Here is a 25,484-nt window from a genome sequence, read left to right on the forward strand (position 1 = left end):
AGATCTAAAAAAATTTAATTTTAATTTATGATTGATAAAAAAAATTTTAAAATAATTTTAAATTTTAAATCTCATCATCTAAACTTAAATTATGATATTTAAAAAAAATTCTTTTAACTATATTTAAAAAACTATTGTTGCTTTAATTATTTTGGTTTGAATCATGGTAATAGAAGATCTTTCTTTAAAGGTTGATGAGATTAATCAACAATCATATCTAATGATTTGTTAATAAAATATTAGAATCTAAATTTTATTGGCAGATTTGAGAATCTCAAGTAATAAAAATTGATATTATAGTAATCGCATTAATTTTTGTAATTAGAAAATGATTTTCTGGTAATGTTTTCTTCGCTTTAAAAGGATAAATTGGCACTGGGCTCATGAATGTTGGGATTTTGGATCAAGATGGGCTCCGTGGAAAATACCCAACCTGGCCCAATTTAATTGGACCGGCTTGGTCTTTTGGGTTGATTGCACCAACTTCTTTTGCAATAGTGTTCAGGCCATTTCTAGTAACTACAAACAATCAACAATCTCTAGTCAAGATCCTTAAAGCATCCTAATTCTTCAAATTAATGCTTATTATATGGGCCTAAAGGCCCATATTGGCCCGTTCATGAGGCCCATATAGGTTTGGTCACATTCAAAAAAGATTAAAAATTATCCTTGTATTGGTACTTGATATCTTAAAATTAAATTTAAATTAAAGAACTTTTATTCATAAAATAATAATTTGGGCATGCCGGCTTGGGTTTTAAAATCTTTATCGAAAGCTCGACTTAAGCAGTGCTCGACCAATGGCCACAAATCTGACGATAACTTGACGCATAGATAGGTCTAATATGTACAAAAGCAATTAAATTAATGAACAATCATATTATTAAGGGTCATTTAAGTCAAACACAAGGCTCATTGTATTCAAACAAGCAAGAGGCAAGGCTGGGCTCTCCAGACTAATTCAGATCCTATTTATGGCTCCTCCCCATGGTGTAGGGCAGGAGCCAGCCCCTTGATTAATTTAGGTGAGATAGATTTGTGAATAATAATAATAATAATAGGAGCTGGACCATTTATTCACTAACTAGTCAAACTATGCTATGATAGTACTTGTTTTATGATGTACTCTTGAACCGCAACAACATAATAAAAGGCAAAAAAAAAAAAGCCCCAAAATTTTGTTGCCCAAGTTCTATGCAAATTGTACGTCCTTTTGCCAGAAAATGTTGGTAAAAGGTGAGTTATAGGCTAGAGGGAGTAGGGCTTGATTTTAGTGGCTTCTGGCGAGAAAGATAGATATGGGACGAAGAAGGGAAGAATGCACTCCTCCACAAACTTGGAAAAGATAGATTCCAAGTTGTGATTTGCATTATTTTATCTATTCAAACTTCTAATTTGTAAGATTATACTTGCCAACTGTTCTGACTAAAGCTTCTATCCTTTTCTATGTAATTTGTGACAACAGCTTGTTACCATTTCTTTCATTAATGTTTTCACTAAAAATCGACGTCTATGGGTATTCATATATTTATATAGTATAAAATAATAAAATTTGTATATTTATATTATATTTTATAAAAAATTATATATTATAATTCATATCGATATAAAAATATAAAATATATTTTTTTATTTTATTAAATTTATATATAATTATTATTAAAATTTGAAATCGTAATATATTTGTGTTTTATCACTAAATCATTTTTAAATTATTAAGTTTACATGATTCATCCATAAGAAGTGGAATTTTAATTTAATTTATATTTGAATATACTTTTTTAGTGAGTTGTGATTTTTTGCTTTATTGATTAATTATAAATAAATATTTTTAAAAAATTTTACTTGAATGTTAATTTGCAAATATTTTTTAGAAAAAAGCAAGCAGTATAAAAATGAGCCAATAATTACAAACACTATTTAAATTTCCCACAAAACTAGAAGAAAATAATTAAAAATTTAGTATAAGATACGTTATTAATTAAAAATAAAACTATTTGAATCGTATAACAAAATATATTATATATTTAATATTACAAAGTACATGGTTAATAGATAAAAGTATCTGACATAAATGTCTATACGTATAATTTATCCATTTCCTGTGAAAATTCTTATAATTTCAGCTCATGATACAAGCAATATAATTCTTAATTTTAGGTTATTTAATAAAAAAATATATTTAAAAATATTATTTAGTTATCAAATAAAATTTTTATTAGAATATTGAATACTGAATTTTAAATCTAAGCACTATGGTAATAGTAGTTGTAGACAAGACAGACGAATATTGCTCCACTATGGGAGACACCAAAGCTGCATAAAAAGGTTAATAATTTTAATACAAGCTGCAATGGTGGTCTGGTGGTCCAAATCAACTTGTCACAACCTTCATAAAAGTAACGGCTTGGTGTCCTCAAACTTTTGGCGTATGCAGTGCTAAGATTACCTGGAGATCATCCTTATTATAATTACAAGTAACTTGACCTATTTTTTGAAAATAACAATTTAGTTAACGCATAGCTTAATTTAATTTGTTCAAATAATAGTTGACATTTAACATATTTAAATATCAAATAATATTTATAATCTCTTCCGTTATTGTAACTTGATCATGAACCCACATGATCTTGGTTTAAATACTCATGATTATTTCAAAATTGTAAAGGGGAAACAATTCTTGTTTTTTTTTTTTTTTACTTTGACTCCATGAAAATTGAAATGGGTCCAGATTTAATGTTATTATTACCATGCTACTTAGACACTTTCCTTTTCATCATCATCCCACAAATTTGCTCAACACACTGTCAAAACAACCATTCAAAATTTAAAAGCCCCGAGTCATATATATAGCTTTGGATTTAGATCTCCATTCAAAATTTAAAAAACCCAATAGATTAAAAAAATTAAAATAACATTTAAATTTTAATTCACCGTTGTCAAGTGTCAATGTCATTAATTAGCTAATAAAATTATATCATTTTTATCATTAGTGAATTTAAATAGATAAAGATTAAGGGATAAGTGTAGATTAAATATTTAAAATAACATTAAAGTAATTTTAAACCAAATAAATCATCTCTCTCTTATTTATTGGCCTCACGACCATTTGTTTACCAAAAAAAGATTCAAAATCTGCTGCACCCATCTCTCACTCTCCCTCTCCCTCATTTGCTAAAACCCTTTTCAAACTGAGAGAAAAGAGGAAGAAAGATCTTCTGCAGAATCAATGGCAGCAATGAGATACTGAGCAACAAATCATTATAGAAAAGAAGATACGGAAACTGAAAATCTTTCTTCTTAACCTAAACAAGCAAAAAGAGAGGTTTCAGCCTTTTCTTTTTTGGTCTTTTGGGCTCTTTATAAGACAAAAGAGTAGTAGTCATAAAAACCAACCCTTTTGCTTTAATGCCCTAAAAGTTGTACTCCTTTTGTCTGGTTTTTGTGCAATCAAAATTTCTTATTTTGGTTTAATATAATAAAGGGTATAATAGTATAAAATATTGTAGTCATGGAGTGTAGCTTTTATTTGTACACAAATTATACACATTGCTCCAAAAAATTGGAGAGAGAAAACCCTTAAGAAAAAAGTCTGAGGCTTTGAGGAAGAGAAACCGGCGCTTCGTTTGAATTTTGAGAAGGTGAGACTGAGTTTCTTCTTCTCTGTGTGATTATTATTAGTACCTTTTTTTATGATTTAGTCTGCAATTCCTTGTTTTGCATACTGAGTTTTTTGTTGAAATATATCGTTTCTGTAATAATAATATAAGCCAAATTTCTGTATCTTTCTGTGACATCTTTGTTTTTGTCTTGTAATGCAGTTCTTCACGACGTTTTGTCAGATTTTCTCTGAAAAAAAAAAAAAAGAACACTTAAAAAAATTCCAGGCTTTATCCATATATTTTAATGTTTTTCCTCCACACTGTTCTCATCACTTCTCTACTTGCAACCTGTAAAGATTCTAGAGATCTTGCAGAGACGCGCCCTTTTCTTTTTGTTCTATTAATAAACTCGATTCCACTTTGAAAAGAACTCATTTTTTCTCTCTCTCTTATTTCTTGGATGTGATCATTACTTTCTCTTTTTGAAAGATTTTGTTACTAGCTTTTTATTGCTAACAGCCATAGGGGTTGGAAGGGGTCGGGTATTCAGTTCAGTGCTTTGACATTGTCGTTTCTCTCTATAAAGATTTGCTGGCTAGCTACTTGTTAATTCTCTCTTGTTTTGTCACTTCAAAATCCAGGGAAAGTGAGAAATAAAATGCAGCTTCTTATGTGATCCTTTTTCTAACAAACTCCGCTTGTTTTGTTTCTCTTTATAGGATAATTTTGGTTGCTACTGTTTCTTCCATAGTTTTGAGCCTGACGAGATGGGGAAGGCTACAAGGTGGCTTAAGGGGCTATTAGGCATGAAAAATGCTAAAGAAAAAGACAAAGACCAGATGGAGCATTCATCAAATTCATCAGTTTTATATGACAAGAAAGAGAAGAAAAGGTGGAGTTTTGCCAAGTCTGGAAAGGATGCTACTGCAATTTCTCAGATTCCATTGAGCATTGCTAGGAATATTCAGGCCACTGATGCTCTTTGGCTCAGATCCTACATTGCTGAGACTGAGAAGGAGCAAAATAAGCATGCAATTGCAGTTGCTGCTGCTACAGCAGCTGCAGCTGATGCAGCTGTGGCAGCAGCACAGGCGGCGATGGCAGTTGTGAGGCTGACCAGCAATGGGAGAGGTACTTTGTTTGCTGGAGGGAGAGAGAGGTGGGCAGCTGTCAAAATTCAAACTTTCTTTAGAGGCTTCTTGGTAAGTGGAATTTTTGACATTGGTTTATCCCATTTTTCTTGTTGTTGTTGATTTTGGTACCCTTTTTTAGGTATGTTTACTTTTTGGTCTGTGTTTTGGACTTCTTTTTCTTGTTTCTCACTTCTTTGTCTGCTCTAAAAAGTTTCGAAAAGATTAGATTCAAACGGTAATGAAACAGTACATACGTGTGTTATCTTTGCTCAACGTAATGGTACTTGTGCTACATATGTTTTTCAACTCTCTTTTTACTAAGGGCCAAAATTCTTCTCTTTTTCCTACATATTATATATTCTTTCCTGGATTTGAATTTTTGAATTTTGAAGAACTTTTGCTTTTGTTGAATTGGCTATCATTTGTTCAACCAGGCGTTGAAATTTTGGTTTTTGCCAGTTTTGGTTTCTGAGACTTCGGGCCCTTTTACCCAATTATTTGGTTATACTTTCAGGCTCGGAAAGCACTTAGGGCTTTGAAAGGACTGGTTAGGTTGCAAGCTCTTGTGAGAGGCTATCTTGTAAGGAAGAGGGCTACTGCAACTCTGCATAGTATGCAAGCTCTTATCAGAGCACAAACAGCAGTTCGATCTCGGCGAATACGTCGCTCCTTTAACAAGGAGAATAGGTACTATCCTGAGAACAGGCCCCGGAAATCCATTGTAAGTACCGTTTCCAACACATTTTCTTGTGTGCAATTTCTGTTTATTCAGCTGATTTCATTGATGTTTTCTCCCTCCCATTTGCAGGAAAGATTTGATGAACCAAGAAGTGAAATTCACAGTAAAAGATTATCTGCATCAATTGAGATCAATGCATACGAGGACAGTCCAAAAATAGTTGAAATTGATACATTCAAGACTAGCTCAAGGTCTCGCCGGTTCAATATTGCATTATCAGAATGTGGGAATGACTTGCCTTACCAAACAATCTCATCACCTCTTCCATGTCCAGTTCCAGCTCGAGCATCGATACCCAATTGCCAAAATCTTCATGATTTCGAACGGTGCTTCACCGGTGACGAACATAGGTTCTCTACTGCTCATAGCACTCCTCGTTTTGCCAATACGACTAGGTCCAACGCTCCTACTACACCGGCTAAGAGCGTGTGTGGAGACAGCAATTTTAGGCCTTATTCAAACTCCCCTAACTATATGGCAAACACACAATCCTTCAATGCAAAATTGAGATCTCACAGCGCCCCAAAGCAAAGACCAGAGCCAGGAGCAAAGAAGAGGCTTTCGCTCAATGAACTAATGGCTGCTAGGAACAGCATAAGTGGAGTTAGAATGAACAAATCATGTTACCAAGTTCAAGAAGCTTTGGAATTTTGAGAACTTCATATGTCCTCTTTATTTGTCTGCTTGGGGAATTATTAGAAGGTTTTGAATAGAAAATCTGTAGAAGTTGAATAATATTACAACTCCTCTGGCGTTTTCCACTTTGTTATGAACAAGCCATAGGATAGAACAGAGTGCTTGTGTAAATTCTTTCTGAGAGTTTATTATTCCATCATGCCTTCGCCAATGAAATGAAGCTTTCCATTTTAGTGATATTTTTAAGAGTAATAATATTTTCCATCTTAAGCAAAGTGATTAAACAGATGACAACGTAAGGATTGGAAAAGATTTCGGATGCTTAAATTTAATGATTTACTTAAAATTTGAATCTAAAATTTACTAAATGATATCTTATTATATATCAACAAAGTTAAATCTTGAATTTATCAAAATATGAACCTAAGCAAAATCATCGAAATGTGAGCTTTTGTAGCTGTGAACCTGCTCCAAAATGTCAAAATGTGGGAAACCATGTTTAACTGGAAATGGTGGAAATTAAGGCAAAATTAATAATACTATGAAAATTTTGAAATATATCTATGAAACTATTTGAAGCTTCCTTGATGGTACCAAATTTGGCATTCACAGATGGATTTAAGGGAGGCCAGTTTAGTTAGGTGGTGCATGGCACCGCTGTCATATGAGCGTGACAATATTTTTAAAGCTCTGCACAATGTGTCAAAGAAAGATAAGATAGCGCAACCCTTGCCTGCCCGAATATTGGCAGACTGTTGGCTAAATCTTGACAAGCAACCTCATTTTTTTTATAGCTGAGAGTACAAGCTATCGATGTGATATAATGACTTGTGTGATCCAGTTGTGCATTGATTGGATTTTTGTTGTTTAGAACTTGAACTTGGCTTAGAAGATAGTTACTTGAAAGGGTAATATTAAAGTGTAGTAGAAGAAAAATAAGTGTTTCTGTCAAATGGTATTAATAGCTCAATCCAATTGAAATTATCACCTTTAACTATTTGCATCATGAACCAACATAATTGAAATATTTCATGAGTTAGTAACTTATTCATATATACATTCTCAGGCTTTAGCCAAAGATGATTCTCTTTTGTTCATTATAACCTTTGCAGGTTATGATGAAAAAGATAATTTTTGTTATCAATTAAGATTCTAATATTGTTTTACAAGCATTCTGAAAACAGCACCACGTTTAATAAGCTATTTAGGTCAATAGTAATCATCATCTACTTTCAGGAGACGTAACTGCACGTGGAGGGACTAGAAATCTAGGCAGAGAAATGGAGGAAAAAGCAAAGTTTTGGATAAAAAATTTCAAATCAACAATGATTAGAGTTTGTTTGATGCGTTGGGAAAGTTGGAACTCCGGGAGATTTGATAGTGCCTTTGAAATTCGTAGGAAGGGAAGGGAAGGGAAGAGGCTTGCATCATCCTACGATTTTGCTCAGAGTGCTTTTAAAATACTTGTAATTAGCTGGAATATTTCAATCATATTTTTTTATTACAATTTTATAGTAATTTAAATAAAATAAAAAATATTATGTAAAAATCAGTAAGAAATTTTATATAATTTTAAATTATAAATAATATCTTCCTGTAATTAACTAGAAAATTTTTAATAATAAATTTTAAATTTTTTATTCCCATTTTGAAAATGCACATAGAATATATAAGATATAGAGATAGCTATTTTTTCTTGTCAAGAATCCCATAATTGAAGGGGATGACAAGTACAAACTCGTAGACTCTATATTTATGTATGAAATAAATTTGTGCATTTAGGGTTGCTCATCTTTACTTTTTTCTACACGGAATCGAATATCCAACAAGTGACACAAAATCTGCCGGAAATTATATGCCGAAGCAACAAACCGACAACATAATCAAGAGCAAGACAGAAAAAGTAATGTTTTCTTTTAAGTTTTACTACTTCTATAGTTAAATGTTTTTTCATGAAAAATAAAAAATTACAACATAATTAATAGCCTCGCATATTCTTAATATGTATAGGTTGACGATAGCCTATCACTTATTGTAAATAGAGTATTCTTAGAAAGCAAATAAAATTTTTGTAAAACTTTGAATTGAATTTTTTTATAAAGTAAATCGTACTGTATATATTAAATTTTATTTTTAATTATTATTATATAAATTAATTGAAATAAATATTTAATTTTAATTTTGAATTGAATTGATATAATTATGAAATGCCCCAATGCCTAAACACGAACACAAATGACAGAAAGCGCTCCTCTATGTTTGAAAAGAGGACAAAGACAGTTGCTAATCACTATTAATAATTAACAACATCATCAAAGCTTAATTAACAAGTATGTGTCTTGAGATTCAAACAATGAAAAATTTCAGTTGTTTTCAGAGTTGTTATATTAGGAGCTCTTTGTACGAGGAACATGTAGCACCAATGTGTTTGGTTAAACGGCTATGCTTTCGTCATCTTAATCTCTTTTCAAAAAATAAAGAATGTTCAATCTTTCTGACAAAACATAATGCATTAAATTAATAATCTTCATTAATTAATGCAAATTATATATATAAGATTATTTGCCACTACTTGCTAGTTTGAAAACTTTGGGTTTTGAAAAAGGGTTTTGGATTGATTTATTTAATATATAATTTGAAAGTTGTTTAGTCAAATTATTTATTTATTTATTGCATTAAATTTGTACAAATTTCTATCCATATGATACCATTTGGATATGATTATTGGGTCTTTGGATTTGAAATTTAAAACAATCAAACAAAACAAAATTTTCGAATTACATTAGCGGATGGGCTAAATTAGGGTTCATAGCCTTTGTGGTTGGTCCACTTAATCATGTGGTAAGCACCATTTCATGAGTTAATTGTTATTGTACTTATAATCATATTTTTCGACTTTTTTTTAAGATTCCAAGTATCTTTAGTTTTATCGAAGGTTTTGAGTTTAAATTCTTAAAATTCATTGGTTGATTTAACTTTATTGTATTATCATTGGAACAAGAGAGGATTCTCATTTGAATCATTGATTCAAGTGTTTTCACTTTATACAAAAAAGAAGTTTGGATAGAATAAAACAAAAAGGAAATTTTACTTGAAATTAATGTGAATTTTGTACAAAATTCAACTTTTTAATTATGCCGTTTGGGGTACACAACTTTTTGTTTTTGGCAAGAAATTAACTCCATTGACTCGTATATAACATAATAGAGAGTTATGAATTACTATATTAGTGAAGTTTTTAAAATTTAAAAAGGATTAAGAATGTGACATATATTATTTAGGGTAAATTTAAAAAAATTTAATTAAAAATTAAATAAAATATATATCAATCTATTAATAATTTTCATGAAATTAAAAAATCACATTGATAATGTATCAAATATTAACTCATCACAATATTTAAGAATAAATATTTGTAAGGAAAAATATGTCCAAAAATAAAATGAAGGTCTATCTCAATTTTGATTTATCACATGCAAGCTTTATTTAAAAAAAAATCAATTAAGAAAATTTATGATATTAATATGTGGAATATATAAGATATGAAAATCTATATCTATCATGTAATTTAAGATCCGAAAAGTTTTCAATTCATAAACATATTAAAAGTTTAAATTTGAATGTGACTGGTAGTGTCTTTAAAAAAAACATCAATATAAAATCAAATATTTACTATTATAAAATTAAACGATGTGGCCTATTAGCTCAGTTGGTTAGAGCGTCGTGCTAATAACGCGAAGGTCGCAGGTTCGAAACCTGCATGGGCCAATTATTTTTTTGTTTTCCTATTTCATTGAATTATATTAGATTGTTCTTATAACAAGATATATTCTTTTTTTCCGGAAATAAAATAAGCTATTTATTTTTTTATGAGTAATAAACGAAATTAAGATTCATATACCATTATTACATAACGTAAAAAATGTTGTTCGACTTTTTTGTTAGACGAATGGAGCTTGGCTGTTAAAACCCAAATCATAACTTTTAAAGAAATAAATTTTTTTTTTGTTTTTTCAAAAAATAAATTTTGTTTTAATTTTAATTATATATGAAATTATATAAATTCTTGAATGACTTCAAATGGGCCAGCAACGTTAGGCGAGAAGATGGGCCATGGCCTTTATTGTAGCTAAAACGTGGGCCTCCCATGTTACAAACCTAACAGCCGCTCCTCCAGCGGTTTAAAATTTCAAATTCATAAATCAATGTAGAAAAAAAAAATACATCTACTTCCCAACGGTCACCTGATTTCAGTTTTCCTTATTTCTTCATTTCCCTCGAAATTCACAGAAAAAAAAAATCAGGAAAACTGCTTTCAATTAAAACTCAACGAGAAAAACAAAAAGCAAAAAGAAAAGATGAAAAGGTCTGAGAAAAGACCTTTCCATTTCTTTGCACTTCTTTTCCGTTTGTTTTCATTTTTTCCCCCGGAGACATAAAGTTAGAATCTTTGAAGTAGTATTAGGTATTTTTAATAGGTTCAGATGAGAATGATAGAAGCAATCAGGAAATGCGTATGAATTTGCAAAATCCAAAGAAACAAACTGTGAAGAATTTCATGTCATCCACTGTTTCTGCAGCTTCAAAGGCTATTTTCCCAAGAAAGAAAATCTTAGCTTAAATAAATGAATCTCCAGGATCAAATTCCCACAATACCCATCTCTCCAAAACCCCAAATCTTGATTGAAGACCCTCACCAAAGACCATTCCAAAAGCTTTACAGAAGAATTCCCCGAGTCTTGATCCCAAACTCACTTCTAAAGAGCCTTTCCATCAGAAGACACCATTATCTTACAAATCCAGGGATGATACACCTTCACCAGGGCGTTATGACCCATTAATGAATTACCTTTCACCAAGGCTTCAATTCCTTAAGCATAATCCTAGTAGGCGAAAAGAGATCTTTTTGCTCCTTGAAATGGAGGACAAAGAAGGAGATGATGGGTTAAGTTTCAGTTCAGTAGTACTTCTTCTTTTGATCCCAAGGATGCTACTGGAGATGAAGCTGATACTGGTTCTAGTGACAAAACTTCTTTGGCCTCTTCTTCTTCTTCACGAGAAGATGATTTTAGTGATGAAAGGGGGAGTCTTTTGGGAATTTAGAACAGAAGTAGTGTAAAGATAGAGCTACAGTAAAAAATTTAAGAACAAAGGTAAATAACGATCGAAAATAAGTTTTTGGGAATATTTTGAACATTTTATATAAAAAAATTTGAAAGAAAATGAGAGAGGATATGTACAAGTGATTTTATATGTATTTATGCCACATAATTAGATTTTAATTCATTTATTTTAATAATTATACTTAAAAATATTTAAATGTTTATTATTATTTTTTTAATTAAATTAATTTATAATATTAATTTCATAATGATAATTTATCATCAATCATATGTATTTATAGCATTTATATTGACAAAATTCATGAATATGTTAATGATCAACATTTAGATATGTATATTGATTTATGACTCAAAATAAAAAAAATTAAAATATTTATTTTAATATATATATTAAAGAATTAAAATATTATAAATTATTTTAAATATAATAAACATGTATATAATTATTATTTATTTTATGATATATTGTTAAAAATAAAAAAAAATTCATGAGCATTGCGATGAGTGTGACTATTATTATTTTATCCGTTATTTTAACAATCATGATAAATATTACGTGACCGAAAATAAGATACCAACCGCGATTTAAATATCTCAGAGAAAATTGAAGATGTAATTAAAGATGAATCGGTGAAAACAGGAAAAGTTTGTGACCAGCTTGTCGACGATATTGAGCTGCAGGAGAGAGAAGAAACTGGGGAACAGATTGAAGATGTAAAAGAAAATGGAGAAGTTTCGATCCGATGGCTGGGATATTGAACTGCTGGGGCAAGAAACTGAAGGAGAGATTGAATTCTTCCGAGGTGATCAGTCTAGTATGTTGTCTGGAGAGACTGATTACCAGGAGGCTTCATCTCATACAACAGATTCTTTAGAGAAAGAAAGGGTGGTTCCAAAGGAGGCAGGTGAAGAAATTCCCAAGGAAACCAGAGATAATTATATGGTTCATGGCAAAATTATACGATTTGGAAATGCCATAAGCATGGCTGCATGGCAAGTGCAGTTACTATGCTAGAGTGGTGGGGCAAATTCGTTACTCTCAATTTTGAAGAAGTGAATTCATTGAAGAGGCTCAACCAGCGCACGGAAACTGAAATACTTCTCGAAGTTATGTTTGGGTTTTTAACATGTGCTGCTATTGTTGCATCTTTGGTATTGGGATCTAATATTAGGAGAAAGGGAATTAAATCAAAGCATTCTTCTCTGGTGGATAAGTATTCGACCAAACCTGTTGTGAAAGAGAAACCAAGCTTAGTGTTTCCTGCTGAGAGAGAGAAGCAAAAAAAGCATTTCAATAGGGAGCAGCTATTCTGATTTTCTGAAAAAGGGTTTGGGGAGCAAGGCTTATTCAGCTCCCGTTCAGGATCAACAATATTTCTCAGAGTTGTCTACTGTGAATTTCAGTTCATCTGAAATATTAACTGTCAAGAAGAAACTTTTGATGAAAGAGTTTGGAAACAATGACATGGTATGCTTTTTCCTCAATTTGCATTCAACTATATTTACCATTATTATCTGTAAGACTGTTTTGCTTATGGATGATCATATTCTGCAACAAGAACCACGTATGTCTCAGTTGTAGATTAGACTCGGTTTCAGATTTATTTTAGTTAAGTTCTGACAGATAATTCCACAGACATAAATACGTCATTATCTTATCACAGTCAGATGTTCATTTAACCATTTAGGACCACTTGCTGAAATACTATGTTATATTTTGTTTTGAAGGAATTATGTGTAAAGCATGCCTTTACTTTGGGTTAATTATTGATGTAATCCTTGTTTTAAGGCATATTTTATTTCAGGGACTATTTTACCAAAACACCTTTGTTTAAGCTTTTTGAATTGGAAGCTTATTGTGTTTGTGTTGCTCCAGGCAAGAGCGAAGGGAGAAGGCAGGAATAACTTGGTCACAACTCCAGTGAGGCGATCAGCCAGAATCCGCGATCGTGCAGACTTTGCATCTCCATGAAGGCAGTGAAGAAATTGTTATTCTTAAACTTGAGCATATCAGAAACAGCATGTCTGTTGTTTCATGTAGCAGCCGCTTTCCAGGAAACAAATATAGAGTTAGAATTTGGCTGTCTAATACCATCTGACTGTAGATCTTTTCTATTCTAATCTGAAGGAACTGAATATTGTAAGGCAAATCATTGGTCACTTGCATTTTTTTTTTTAATAATCACTTCATCACTTTTGTCTTCTTAATCTTTTCCTATAAATGCTTTCTTGGCCTCCATCTTCAACATATGATAATTTATAGTACGGTCTTATGCATTATACTCTTATTATAATTCATTTTCAGATATCATTGCGCCAATAGTGTTAAAGATAGTTGTAATTCTGACTTAGAAGTGGATTCCATTTGAAGCAGATAATATTGAAAAGAGTGTAGTGTTTGTTGGTATGTTATATTGCTGCAAATAAAGATTGAATATAAGATTCCAATATGGTGCAAAAAAGCAAATTCATATAGGAACATCCTGTAAGAATATTCGTTTAACTATGATCTGAAGAAAGAAAAGCTTTCCAGCTGTTTATGAGACTGCAGAACTATTGAATATAACCTAGAATTTGGTCTCTCTATACATGCTTATTCAGAATACTTGCAGTCTAAGCTGAGGATGTTATCATTATCTTTAAAGAATTAGATGGTGTCCTAGATAAGTGTATGGTTATTAATTTTTGATATTAGAAAAGCATTTTAGCAGTTAATTTAGATGTGATTATGAACTTTAATTTAAAAAAAAATAACAAAGTAAAAACACACATTTTATATGTTAAACTTCATGTATTAGAGTTAAGGATAAAAAAATAACAAAATTTGGCAGCCACAAATTGGAATTTTGCCTTCTGGCCTTTTCCATAAAAAAGATTTAGTAAAATAGAGTTTTGGCCATAGATTTGATCATCACAGTGTTGCCGTGAATTATGCAACTTGATAAAGTCCCTATGTACAGATCAAAACTTCTTTTGTACGGGAATTAGAGGAGGCCTGCCGCCTAAAAAACTACTTCTTCTGCCTGGAAAAGATAAGGATGACATAGAATTTCTCGAGACTTTCTTTGAGATGGTGGCCCTTGGAAGAGTGTACAATTTGTGGGTATCCAACCCACCCCCATAGCTTTTACACGCCTTCATTTTCTTTCTGTAAGGAGTTTCTTTCTTCGCAAGTTCTTCTATGCTTTTTACACTTGAAAGGGATGTAAACGACTGAGATTTGCCTTGGAAATACTTGGAAAGTCCTCTCCTGCATATATACCCATGAAAAACATTTACATAAATGAAGAATAAAGCTTTCCATTTAATCACTATAAAATGTTTTAGATAGAGGAAGTTCATAGTTCAGAAAGTTCTAAATTTGGATATTAACAGTTCCAAGGGTGAAATTGTTGTTAGAATGCTGAACTTTTAGTTTCAGACCATGGATTGAATCCCTGACAGTCCAACATACGAAAGAAAAGAGAAATTTAAGATTTTGCAGCCTGTCATAATAATCTTAAAATGGCCAAAAAGAAAGAAAATCAGCAGATCTATCTGTTGATTGGCTCTGAAATTTTTATAACCTGGCCTTCCCATTTCTGTGTTAACTATAGTACTTAAAATCAATCGCTCATGCTCTATTATATATACTTACTTGATGGGAAGTTGGGCCATGAGCTCTGACAATTCATATAAAGGTCCATTACAATTGGTGGAAGAATTTGAAGTTGATGAAGATGCATCATCTACCAAGTCTGATGAAGAAGAAATTGATCCCTGAGAACTTCTTGAATATTCCCCCAGTGACGATTCAGAAGTTGCAGTTACATCATCATCAATATTGTTAATATCATCATCTTCCATGTTCATCCAGCGATGATCACCATGTTTCTGATCATGTTTATCCTTGTTCACAACAAAACCTGGAGCTTGAAACATTCCATTCAGATGACCTTCACCCATTTGTGATATTCCAATTCTTGGAAGCAGAAGAAAGAAGAAAAACAGGAAATTTGCCAACTAATGGAATCAAGTTTCAGAAACTACCCCAAAAAACAAATGTTGAAACCTGAAGAAGATTTAGATTTATATAACACCGAGAAAAAATAAAAAGAAACTTCACATGCTGATATGCATAAAAGAATACATGGATCAGGTTGGTTACTTTTTTTAAAGGATAATGTTTACATGACAGCAAATACACAAATTTCCGTGATGCTCAAAGAAAAAAAAAAAAAAAACTGTACATGAAACATGGGATTTCTATGAAAAATATGACACGTGCATCGATGTCTACATCTAAAATGGATAGAAAATGGTCTAACACTTTGGGACTCTAAAATTTCATGAGCAAAATTAAGAATTGATGAATGCTTCATTGAAGTATATTTAAAAAAATAATAAAAATAATAATGAAAGTCAATAATTTTGTGATTTTATTGGTATTAAAATCTTAATTTCAATAAGAAAAATTTAACTTTTAACAACTTGAAATGTAAAAAATAATAGTAAATCAATATACTCCATGCTTATAGATATATAAGTTTAATAATAATTAAAAAATTATTTAAGAAAAAATTCATATAATTCAACAATTTAATATATTTTCTTTAAAATTATCTTAATCAATATTATTTGATATTAATTAATATGTATTTATAATAAAGATTTGAATCCAATCATAAAGCTAAGATACAGTAACGTGTATAAAATAATAATCCATATTGATATTCTGATCGAACCATGAAGAATTGAAGATGAAGATAGATAAGTTTCTTGGCATTGGGTGGATGAAAATTCCATGCACTTGCTAGTTGGTTTGGATAGGTCATTGTCAATGTTAACGCTGGCATAGGTTTTTTTTTTTTTATAATAAAAAAAATTTAAGATAGCCCTTATCCATATGTCTTTCTCATCCTCTGGAATTTGATGGCTTGACCTAGAACAAAGAGGATAAGCTCGTTGCCTTTCAGAGCCCAATCCTCACTGACGCACCGTACGTCTCATAACCACTGACCAATCTTTTGCACTTTTTTCTTTAACATTAATTATTATTGCAAGTTCCATTGTCAAAGTTCAACATCATTAAAATTGTTCTTCTACAATTATATAGTAGGCCCTACAGACTTCATATTTGGTGGGTTTTTTATTTTTAATCTAATAGAATTAACGTAAAATTATATAATATTATAGTGTGTAATTCTTATCTTTAAGTTAATCTTTTTAATTAAAAAAATGAAATTCTATTTCAAATTCTGACTAAAATTTTTTTATTGTAATTGAGATTTGAATTTGAAACATATATTAAATCTTGAAACCAACTTTAATATTACTAAATTAATAATTCATTAGTGATGCTTACGAAATTATCACAAGTTATATTAATTAATAATATATTTATTTTGGAAAGTGATGTTATGTATAAACTTAAGGAATCTAAATATATGACTTATTGATTAATTATAATTTTTATTCAAAGAGTAGACTTTAAATTTTTTTATATTAAAAAAATGAGCAAAGATACGCATGGCTAGTGACATAATGATGTATTGTAGTATAATTTTAGAATAATTTAGATACTTCTTCTTATAAAAAAAATTATATATGCTTAATTATATATTAATATAAATCTCACATGATTTGAGATACATTATGCTAGATTAGCACAGCAGAAATATAATGAATGATATAACCAATTAAGTTATAGCAAACAGTTAAATTCAAAATTTTTTTGGCTCATATAATATTCCTTTCTTAATTAACGTTTCATATTGAAATATGCTTCATGCTTTTTTTGTCGTGTTGACTTTTAACAGAGGTTGCTTTTGCAGGTGGAGAAAAATAGATAGAAACGAATTGTAGAGTAGAGTCCAATATCATTTTGAAATATTAAATTGAGAATAATTTGTACAATGCACGATAGATGTCAATTTCAATGACCTTATTATTTTTTCTTTTCAAAAGGAAGAATAATTAATGAAGAAAAAAAGAGTAAATGTATTAATTTTAAGTTTCCTAACAGGGAGCATGGATTAATTGGTACCTCAGTAATTTGCGTCCAAATTAGAATCATTTGAAGGCAAAATAATTGATTGAAGATTCAATTGATATAAATAAAAAGGGTAGGGAGTTAGGTGAAAGTTTTACTATAATCCAAGGGCTTCATTTGTCATTATACAATCCATAAGATTCCCCAAAAAAGAAAAATAATAAAATCTTGCGGTAGAAGAACTTGGGGGACGCCACCGCCACTTCAATAGTTTATTTAATCTTCTTATTTCATTCACACGTAATTAGAGACAACTTGAATTTTATCGAAACAACAACACCTAAATCATCAATTCGTACCAAATTCCAACACAAGAAGTTGTCGGCAAGGTGTTGATTTGTTGCTTGATCGATGACATTATTGGAGACATACGTATACTGAATTATTAAAAGAAAATTATCTCGAATAGTGTTAAATGTCTTAATTATTTAATTAATTTGATTACATATATTAAATCGAAATGTTGAATGTTAAATAACTAGATAATATAGACATAAGACTATTCATAAACTTTTGCAACTTAATAAGTATCTAGATGGTCAATTAATTTACATAATAGGCAACTAACTTAAAAAATTAAGATTTATAGAAGATCAAGATTATTTAATTTTAAAATTTAACCATTTGAATTTTAGATATATTTCAAATCTAATTTTCTTCCTCAGTATTATTTACTTATTTATATTTTATATAAAATATCAAGTTTGTTTTCTTTATTATATTTATATAATTATTAAATATAAATTTAATAATTGATTGAAAATCAAGTAAACAACATGAAAATTTTCACGGTAAAAGAAAAAATTTTAAAAAATTATTAAATTTGTCATTTCTTTCTTAGTAAATAGTTAATTATGTGACATAACAAAATCAAAATATTAGGAATTCATCAATGTTTTTGTAATTTCCATTTTTTTTTTCAAATTCCTGATAAGATAAACATAGTGGTCCTTAATCACACAATCATATCTAACGGTTAAAAACTAGTGGGGGCCTCATTATAATATATCTTGATAATTTATTTTTAAAAATTAAATTAATAACTAATTTTGAACTACATGGGGGCTTTGGCTTCAAATTAAAAACGTGTTTAGATTTGCAAGTATAAACGAGACACTGGATTCAATCCATGTACAAGTTAATTCCAGATGTCAGCATATATAAATTTGATGGTACCATTTTGGATCATCCTAAACGCAGAAAAGAGAGTTCATCTCCCCATCCCTTATAAGGAGATGAATACTGCAAGAAGCTCTTGAAAGATTTAATTAATTAAATCAACAAAAATATGTAAAATTTTGCTACAGCAAAAAGTAAAGGGCAAAATTTCTGATATCATAATATAATATTTATATATCCAAAAAGCATTTTAGTAAGAAAAGCAAACTCCACTGGAGTCAAAACAAAAGGGAGAATGAATACTCATAATCACGGGAACAAAGGGAATTGGAGAATCAGAAAAGCTACCAAACCAAAAAATCAATTAGTGTCTTCACATGATTATTATCATCACCAACTCCAAAAAAACCTTCAATGCCAGTTCATGGCTATGGAAAAAGATGCAAGCCCATAACCAATAAGTAAAATAGGAAATTAACAAGCAGGGGTGAGGGTTACAGACCCTGGTCAACAAGGTAATCACCCAACCTCTCAACAACCATGTTACACTGCCCTGGAGTAACGGGTTCATCATATATGCCAAAAATCATAGCTTGCCCCGTTTTCTTCACAGTTATGCCACCAGCGCCCTGCAAAATAAATGGTAACTATTACAAAGAGAAATTTATTTAGCTCTCACCTGTCATCACTATCAGTTAAACCATAACTCAGAACAGTTCAATGCACTAATTATTTTCTATCAAACAAGTAGCTAAAATCAACCTTCTCCTCCAACTCCAAAATATTGTCAGCAAGCAACAATAAGGACTAATTCACACTTTAAAAAATTATAAATTTAAAAATTCATAAATATAAAGAAAACTCAAGCTGATAATGGAATTTCACATCATTTACTTTGTCAATAAAAAAATATTATGAAACTATCTTTCACAGTCATATGAAAGAAGGAAATTAAAAAATCAGTCTGAACAGCAACTTAGGGATAACTTATCCTCAACAAATGGTCCCTGACATCTTGCTTGTACTCAGCAATTCTAATATAGAAGGCAATTAAAAAAACAGTAACAGCTAGTTGCACATTTCTGTGCACTAAAACAAGAAAATGATGGATGTCCTGAGGCATGATGGAAACCTAATCAGATAAAGACACTTTGGATTATACTTGATAAAACACCTTCATAGCATAGTTAGGACTTAATAAAACACAATCATAGCATAGTTAGGTATCTGTCATGTACTCATAAATGATAATGACAAATGCTCCAAGGCAAGGCTGACAATTGATAAGTGAAAAATGCTTTAGGAATAAAACTTTCAAAAAAGTAAACCTAAAGCAATTTTCCATCCATGTCTTTGGGGTGTTTAGTGAGAAAGATACTGTATCAAAAGGGACTCGCAAATCAAAGCTGGATGAAATTGTAGAATTCTGGAAAAGGCACCACATAAGAGACCATGTGGTTCTATCATTATTACATGCCATTTCTTTAAGTTCATAACAACGCATTATTGAGATTACTAAAAAAGAAAAAATTGAAGAAAGATCTTTGTATGTAGCAAACAAGCAACTAATACAGAATCAGATATTATTTCCCTATACCCACTCAGGAAGGTAAGTAAACACTAGCTAGTAAAGGTCCATCTCTCTCCCTCTCTTGCATGACATTATGAATGCTGGTTTTTTGAAAGAGCACTGCCTTATAATCCTTTTTTTTTTGTAGGAATAGGTGTTTAACAGCACTCATTAATAGTAATGTAAGTATGTAACTAAATACGAAGTTCAAGGGCATTTACGCTTTCTGGTTAGAAACTTATACGTGCTAAAGGAGTTGGACAAAAAGGTATTACTCTTCATAGAGTTTACTAGCGCCTATTTAAAGAGGCATGCATTCAATCTCTTCTCCAAATTGCAGGCAAACTTACAACATATGATAAATAGCTAAAAACCATATAAGCTTAATGCACATTAAATATAGATCAATTCAATAGAACTAGTGATAACTAAGATTACTAAAAGAGCATTAATTCACCTTCTTCCCACGAATCACAGATCCAGGCTCTCCCTGGATTACCATATACTTAGAGCCACCAAGGTGCAGCCCAGTTGGTGCAAGCGACCCAGGTTCATCAAAATCTTTCGTGATGGCAGTAATCTCTTCAGGATTAAACTGCAAATAAAACCCCCCAAATGGAAAAAAACCCATATTAATTAGAAAAGTAATGATCCCACGAGAATATATTTATATCATTTAGGTCGATAATTGATATTCCTAAGCAGTCATTCATTATACTCGTCAAGGTTCCGTGGTACTTTTCACAAACTCGGGTCCGAATGATGAAATGGAGCAAAAGGATTTCATACTTTCTCAGACTATAAACATTTTATAAACATGAAATCAAACAAAATGCAGATCACTGAATAATAAATACAGATCCAACTATTTGATTTATAAAGTAAAATTGGATAACCACATTATCTAAATTCTAATAAACCTAGTATTAAAATGGATTAATCAACAAATAAACAACCAGATCCTGAGATCGACGTGGATTAATTAACTAAATCATTGATAACAAACCAACAGATCTAAACAAAAGAAAGAAAATCATTCTTAAAAAGTAAAACACAAAGAGAGAGATAGTAATACCTTAGGAAAAGACGAGCTCTGGGCCCAAACACTGCCATCATGACCGATGATTGCAGCAGCGGATAAGTGATGGCCGTTTTCGATTTCGCACATCAAGTGATCATCAACGTAAGTTTGCCACGACATTTTTCTCTGATCAATCGATCGATCACCGTCAATTGTTTTTTCTTTGTTTCTTCAACTGGCTCGAGAAGAAAACGTTTGGAGGGGGAAGGAGTATAAATAGAAGGGAGTTGTGGTTTTAGAGGAACGTGGAAATGTGGGACCCATAATGCTGGGGCCCTGTGATCTTATCTGGACCGTACGATTTTCCTCAACGATTAGCGTGATTGAATAAGTGCCATTCACGTTCGCTTTTCGTTCAAGGGAAAAGGACAAAAAAGAGGGGAGGTGACGTGGTTATCCTTTTTTTTGCCACGTCATTATGATGATCTGGTCTGGATTAGTTCCAAGAGTGAAGTGAAAGGAGAAGGGCCCAATGAAGTTGGTAGCAATGGGCCATAACCATCAAAGCCTTTAATATTTAATAAACCCATTTCGATTGGGGCTTTTGATTATTAAAAATGATACATGTTGTGTATATATATATATATATATACACACACATATATATTAACTTTCTCAAGTTTTAAGTGTTTTAGCGTGAAAAAAAAAAAATTTCATATACAGTTAATAAGATAAAAAAATAATCTTTAAATATTATTTGTAAAGTTTAATAAAAAATAAGCCAAAAAAATAGTTGTGAAAATGCCCAATTTGAGATAGAAATGTTAAACTAGCAAAAAAAAAAAAAGAGTAGAAATGTTAGAAGAATTTTCATAATTGTTACTATATTTTAGTTGGAAAGATATCTCATCCTAATCATACACATGTTATGAATAATACATTGAATCCATAAATTTAATTAAGATGGTTGACTAATGAACAATTAACAATTAAATACGATTTTTTCAAGATTAAATGTGGTCAAAGCCTTTCCTTGAAGAAAAGAACTTGTATACATAAAAAAAAGTTGGGTCAAGCTCCGCATTTGGCCTGGGAAAAAAACTTGACATATTTCTGAACATCATCAAGGGAATAGAGTCGAAGTAAGTCCATGTTATCAAAGGGCTTAAACAGCAATGGATGAGCCTCATCAACTAGCTCCTCTGGCGTTACTATTGTCTCACCACTAAAGGAAAACAATGCAAGACTGTATCGTTCCTTTTTAGCTGCTTCCATAATCACACGATGGATCGGAGAGTGTATTCTTCCATTGCTCCATGCCTAAAGCAACAACAACAAAAATCGAATTTGCATCACAGTAATTAATATTTGAATGCGATTGTAACTTCCGAAAGAAAAAAGAAGTAGTACTATTTACTAACCAAGAATGCATCGCCAGCCATGACAACGAACATAGAACCAGAGGGCTCAACGCCAATCCAGTTGCCATCCTTTGTTTTTATCTGTAGACCTGCAACTTGATTATCATGAAGTATGGTCAAGAAGCTCTTGTCGGTGTGATCAGGACATCCATCAATGTCATGTTCATCCACCAAGGGTACCCTATATTTGATGAGCCGAAGAAGATAATCAGTGGATTGGATGTGGGAGTCATAGTACTTTCCTACACCGTAGCTTTCAAACACCATTTTTTTCACCATTCGATCCAATTCCGACACCAGCTTCGCGTATGCATATATTCTTTCACTGATTAAAACAACGTAAAAAAAAAAAAAAAAAACTGTTAGTAGATGCTATTGTTTAATCTTGCACGTTTGAACTCATGTGAATGGATGAGATTACACATATATACCAGAAAATTCGGTTTCCATTAGGCCACATGAGCTTTGCGAAACTTTGAGCTCCTTCAAGAATGGTGGGGTTATCAATGCCCATGCTTTCACAAAGTGGAATCGAGGGATGTTTAAAGTAACCAAAATAAGGTTTATCAGAAGTGTTCTGAACCTTATTTTCTGTAGGAAGATGGAACAATTCTCGTAAAGACTCGAAGACTTCATCCTCCTGAAGCTGTAAGGAAACATTGTCAAATGTTGCTAAGAAGCATCCATATTGTTCAAAAGCTAGCTGAACCTCTTTGCATTTGCAGATCCAAGAGTCAGTCCCAGGCTTGGAATTCTCATCAAAAACATCAATGACGGGTAGCTTGATAGCAGACTGGTGTGCCATGATAGTTAATTTTTCAGCTGCGTAAACCTGTTAAGCTTGGAATATTTCTCCTCGTTGTTACACTTGCATATGATTTCGAGCTGAACAAATCTTCGCTTAAATAGACACCGACGGCAGTGTAAGTTCAGCATTTTATATGAATAGAATATGTATAATATAAAGTTGTAATCCACTATTGGATTAGACTTCTGCCGCCCCTTGTATATATATTTTTGCTGCTTTTGGCGCCGATCGCTCAATGAATCAAGAATATTAAGCAAGACTTAAAATTAAAGAAATATAGCTGACTTTCAATGCACAGATTAAAAAACTAGATTCAATCTCCGGCCAAAAACAAAATACTAGATTTCATCAACGTACCAGCACTTAACCAACTTTTATAGTACATTAAATATAAATAATTACTTATATATAATTGAATAATTATGGATAACATGTTCTTCTTTAAACACAGACGAAATGTTTGATTTTCAATTCCAGCTTATATCAAAATGCACTCCACAAACAAGCTGTGAATTATATATATCTTTTGCCGATAAACTATTAAGGAAAAAGTAAAAAATCTTTTAAGAAAAACAGGGAAAGGAGATTAAAAAATTATTAACAACATAGAATTAGTCATTGAATGGCGAAAAAAAATAATTAGTCATCAGTGCATAAAAATGAAATAAAGGAGAGAAAATTAAAAAATTAAATAAAAACTTACAAAGATAGCTAAATAATCATCAATCATAAAAAATGTAAAAAAAAATAATGCAAGGAATAGGGCATTAATTAGGAAGTTCCATATAATTTACCAAAAAGAGTTTCCTATATTCTAAATGAACATTACAAAATCATTATAAATTAGATATGGGTTTTAGTATAAAATAAGATTATATCCCGAAGATAGAAAAAAAGATTATATGTGTTGAAATTTAAATTTTAAATTTATTGTATTATATAAATCAATTGCATTAAGTTTTAGTTTTTATGATGATTAATTTAATTAATTTACTATATTCCACGTTTGTATGCCTATGAGCTTGTATGTGCTATATCTAATAATTCATAATCATATGGGGTGGTAGCCAGATATACTAGGCCTCTTTCTAAATTAAGAATTAATTTTCCTATAACTTTATAGAGACAAAACTAAATTAATTAGATTGCCTGACAATAATTTTAAGATACAACCGGTTTGGTCATTTAATCTAAACTTGATTCCATATGGTTGCAATGTAGCAAGCAGGCACCGACGTCCCATAAAAACAAACAATTACATCGTTCGTTTTTTGTAAAAGAAGAAACAACAAAATAAAAAAGTCCCAACATTAATTGCAAGTAGAAATAAATAAATCAAAATCAGGCTTCGCAATTTAAGGAATGAAAATCAAGTCAACCTTAAAATATATACCACCGCACAGCCGCCCAATAATTATCAGCTGAATCCACATGTTCCTAAGATCAATATGAAAAGACTGATATGATCGTCCTGCCTACTCTTTCCTCGCCATTTCCTAGTCTTTCTGCCTGAAATTATGGTGAAAACGAGAAAGATTCATATATGGCTTTAAAAGTTGTGTTATCCCAAGTCTGTCTAAGTTTTGAGTTTTGAGTTGTTTATTATCAGTTTTATATTTAAATAAAGCGTCTCCATCAATTATTAAATATTTAATATAATATCAAAGTTAAAATTTTTTTTTTGCATTCTTATTATTTTATAATTAAATCACTACAGAATTAATCACTTGATAATTTTATTTACACATAATGAATGTGTTAAAATAATGTTATATATTTCATATCCATTAAGTATTGAGTTGAATCTTATGTTCAAGTTGAGTTTTTTCATTTTTTGTTAATTAATTTCAGATCGAATGCTTAATATATATATATATATATATATATATATAGGAGATTCAACAACAAAAGAAATCTTGAATAAAATAACTCAATTTCAAATAATTTTACTTACATTCAACTTTAGAAGATGTAACTTTGCATTTATAAACTCTACGTTTTAATGGATAAGTACTACTCCCACTCTATCTCTAAAACTTAAGATAAAAACACTATATTGAAATTTAATCTTAAAAATAAAAACATCCAAACTGATAAAACTTAAGAAATAAAAAAAAAAATTAAGCCAATGAGACAACATGACTAATATTCTTTGATGAGACAATAGATTTTAGGGTTTTAGTTCTTTGCAAGTTTTTTTTCTCTGAAATTTTCATTCTCTACCAATCAGTTTGTTCAATACATATGCATGGTTGGACACGTTTTTGATACTATACATTCA

General features: G+C 30.9%; 4 protein-coding genes, 1 non-coding gene and 1 pseudogene across 7 annotated transcripts; 3 read left to right on the forward strand and 3 right to left on the reverse strand.

Moving 5' to 3' along the window:
- Positions 1-3,172: 3,172 nt before the first annotated feature.
- LOC111318593 (protein IQ-domain 26-like) lies at positions 3,173-6,338 on the forward strand. 2 transcript variants are annotated; one of them, XM_089755439.1, is made up of 4 exons: positions 3,173-3,641; positions 4,322-4,804; positions 5,250-5,456; positions 5,544-6,338. In XM_089755439.1, exons 2-4 carry the CDS (start codon positions 4,370-4,372, stop codon positions 6,126-6,128), a joined length of 1,227 nt encoding a protein of 408 aa, XP_089611565.1. In that variant the 5' UTR covers positions 3,173-3,641; positions 4,322-4,369; the 3' UTR covers positions 6,129-6,338. The 2 variants fall into 2 exon arrangements, with proteins under 2 accessions (XP_089611565.1, XP_022777199.2); XM_022921464.2 differs by lacking the exon at positions 3,173-3,641 and having other exon boundaries at positions 3,960-4,804.
- Positions 6,339-9,804: 3,466 nt separating this feature from the next.
- On the forward strand, positions 9,805-9,878 carry TRNAI-AAU (transfer RNA isoleucine (anticodon AAU)). Its single transcript has one exon. It is a non-coding gene; the product is annotated as a tRNA-Ile (tRNA).
- Positions 9,879-12,282: 2,404 nt separating this feature from the next.
- LOC149511240 (uncharacterized) lies at positions 12,283-13,205 on the forward strand (annotated as a pseudogene). Its single transcript, XR_016334246.1, has 2 exons — positions 12,283-12,701; positions 13,110-13,205. The product of XR_016334246.1 is annotated as an uncharacterized LOC149511240 (transcript).
- Positions 13,206-14,056: 851 nt separating this feature from the next.
- Positions 14,057-15,558, reverse strand: LOC111274574 (uncharacterized). The gene is made up of 2 exons (XM_022859317.2): positions 14,871-15,558; positions 14,057-14,483 (listed from the first exon to the last, which is right to left on the reverse strand). The coding sequence occupies exons 1-2, from the start codon at positions 15,176-15,178 to the stop codon at positions 14,195-14,197; spliced, it is 597 nt and encodes a 198-aa protein (XP_022715052.1). The 5' UTR covers positions 15,179-15,558; the 3' UTR covers positions 14,057-14,194.
- Positions 15,559-18,656: 3,098 nt separating this feature from the next.
- On the reverse strand, positions 18,657-21,236 carry LOC111274576 (profilin-4). Its single transcript, XM_022859319.2, has 3 exons — positions 21,029-21,236; positions 20,411-20,548; positions 18,657-19,012 (listed from the first exon to the last, which is right to left on the reverse strand). Exons 1-3 carry the CDS (start codon positions 21,152-21,154, stop codon positions 18,878-18,880), a joined length of 399 nt encoding a protein of 132 aa, XP_022715054.1. The 5' UTR covers positions 21,155-21,236; the 3' UTR covers positions 18,657-18,877.
- Positions 21,237-21,678: 442 nt separating this feature from the next.
- LOC111318595 (putative 2-oxoglutarate-dependent dioxygenase AOP1) lies at positions 21,679-23,229 on the reverse strand. The gene is made up of 3 exons (XM_022921466.2): positions 22,827-23,229; positions 22,396-22,720; positions 21,679-22,294 (listed from the first exon to the last, which is right to left on the reverse strand). Exons 1-3 carry the CDS (start codon positions 23,198-23,200, stop codon positions 22,046-22,048), a joined length of 948 nt encoding a protein of 315 aa, XP_022777201.2. The 5' UTR covers positions 23,201-23,229; the 3' UTR covers positions 21,679-22,045.
- Positions 23,230-25,484: the final 2,255 nt, after the last annotated feature.

The sequence above is a fragment of the Durio zibethinus genome, chromosome 26 (genome assembly GCF_047325235.1).
Source record: "Durio zibethinus cultivar Kanyao isolate XHJ-2024 chromosome 26, ASM4732523v1, whole genome shotgun sequence".
In the NCBI taxonomy this organism is placed as follows: Eukaryota; Viridiplantae; Streptophyta; class Magnoliopsida; order Malvales; family Malvaceae; genus Durio; species Durio zibethinus.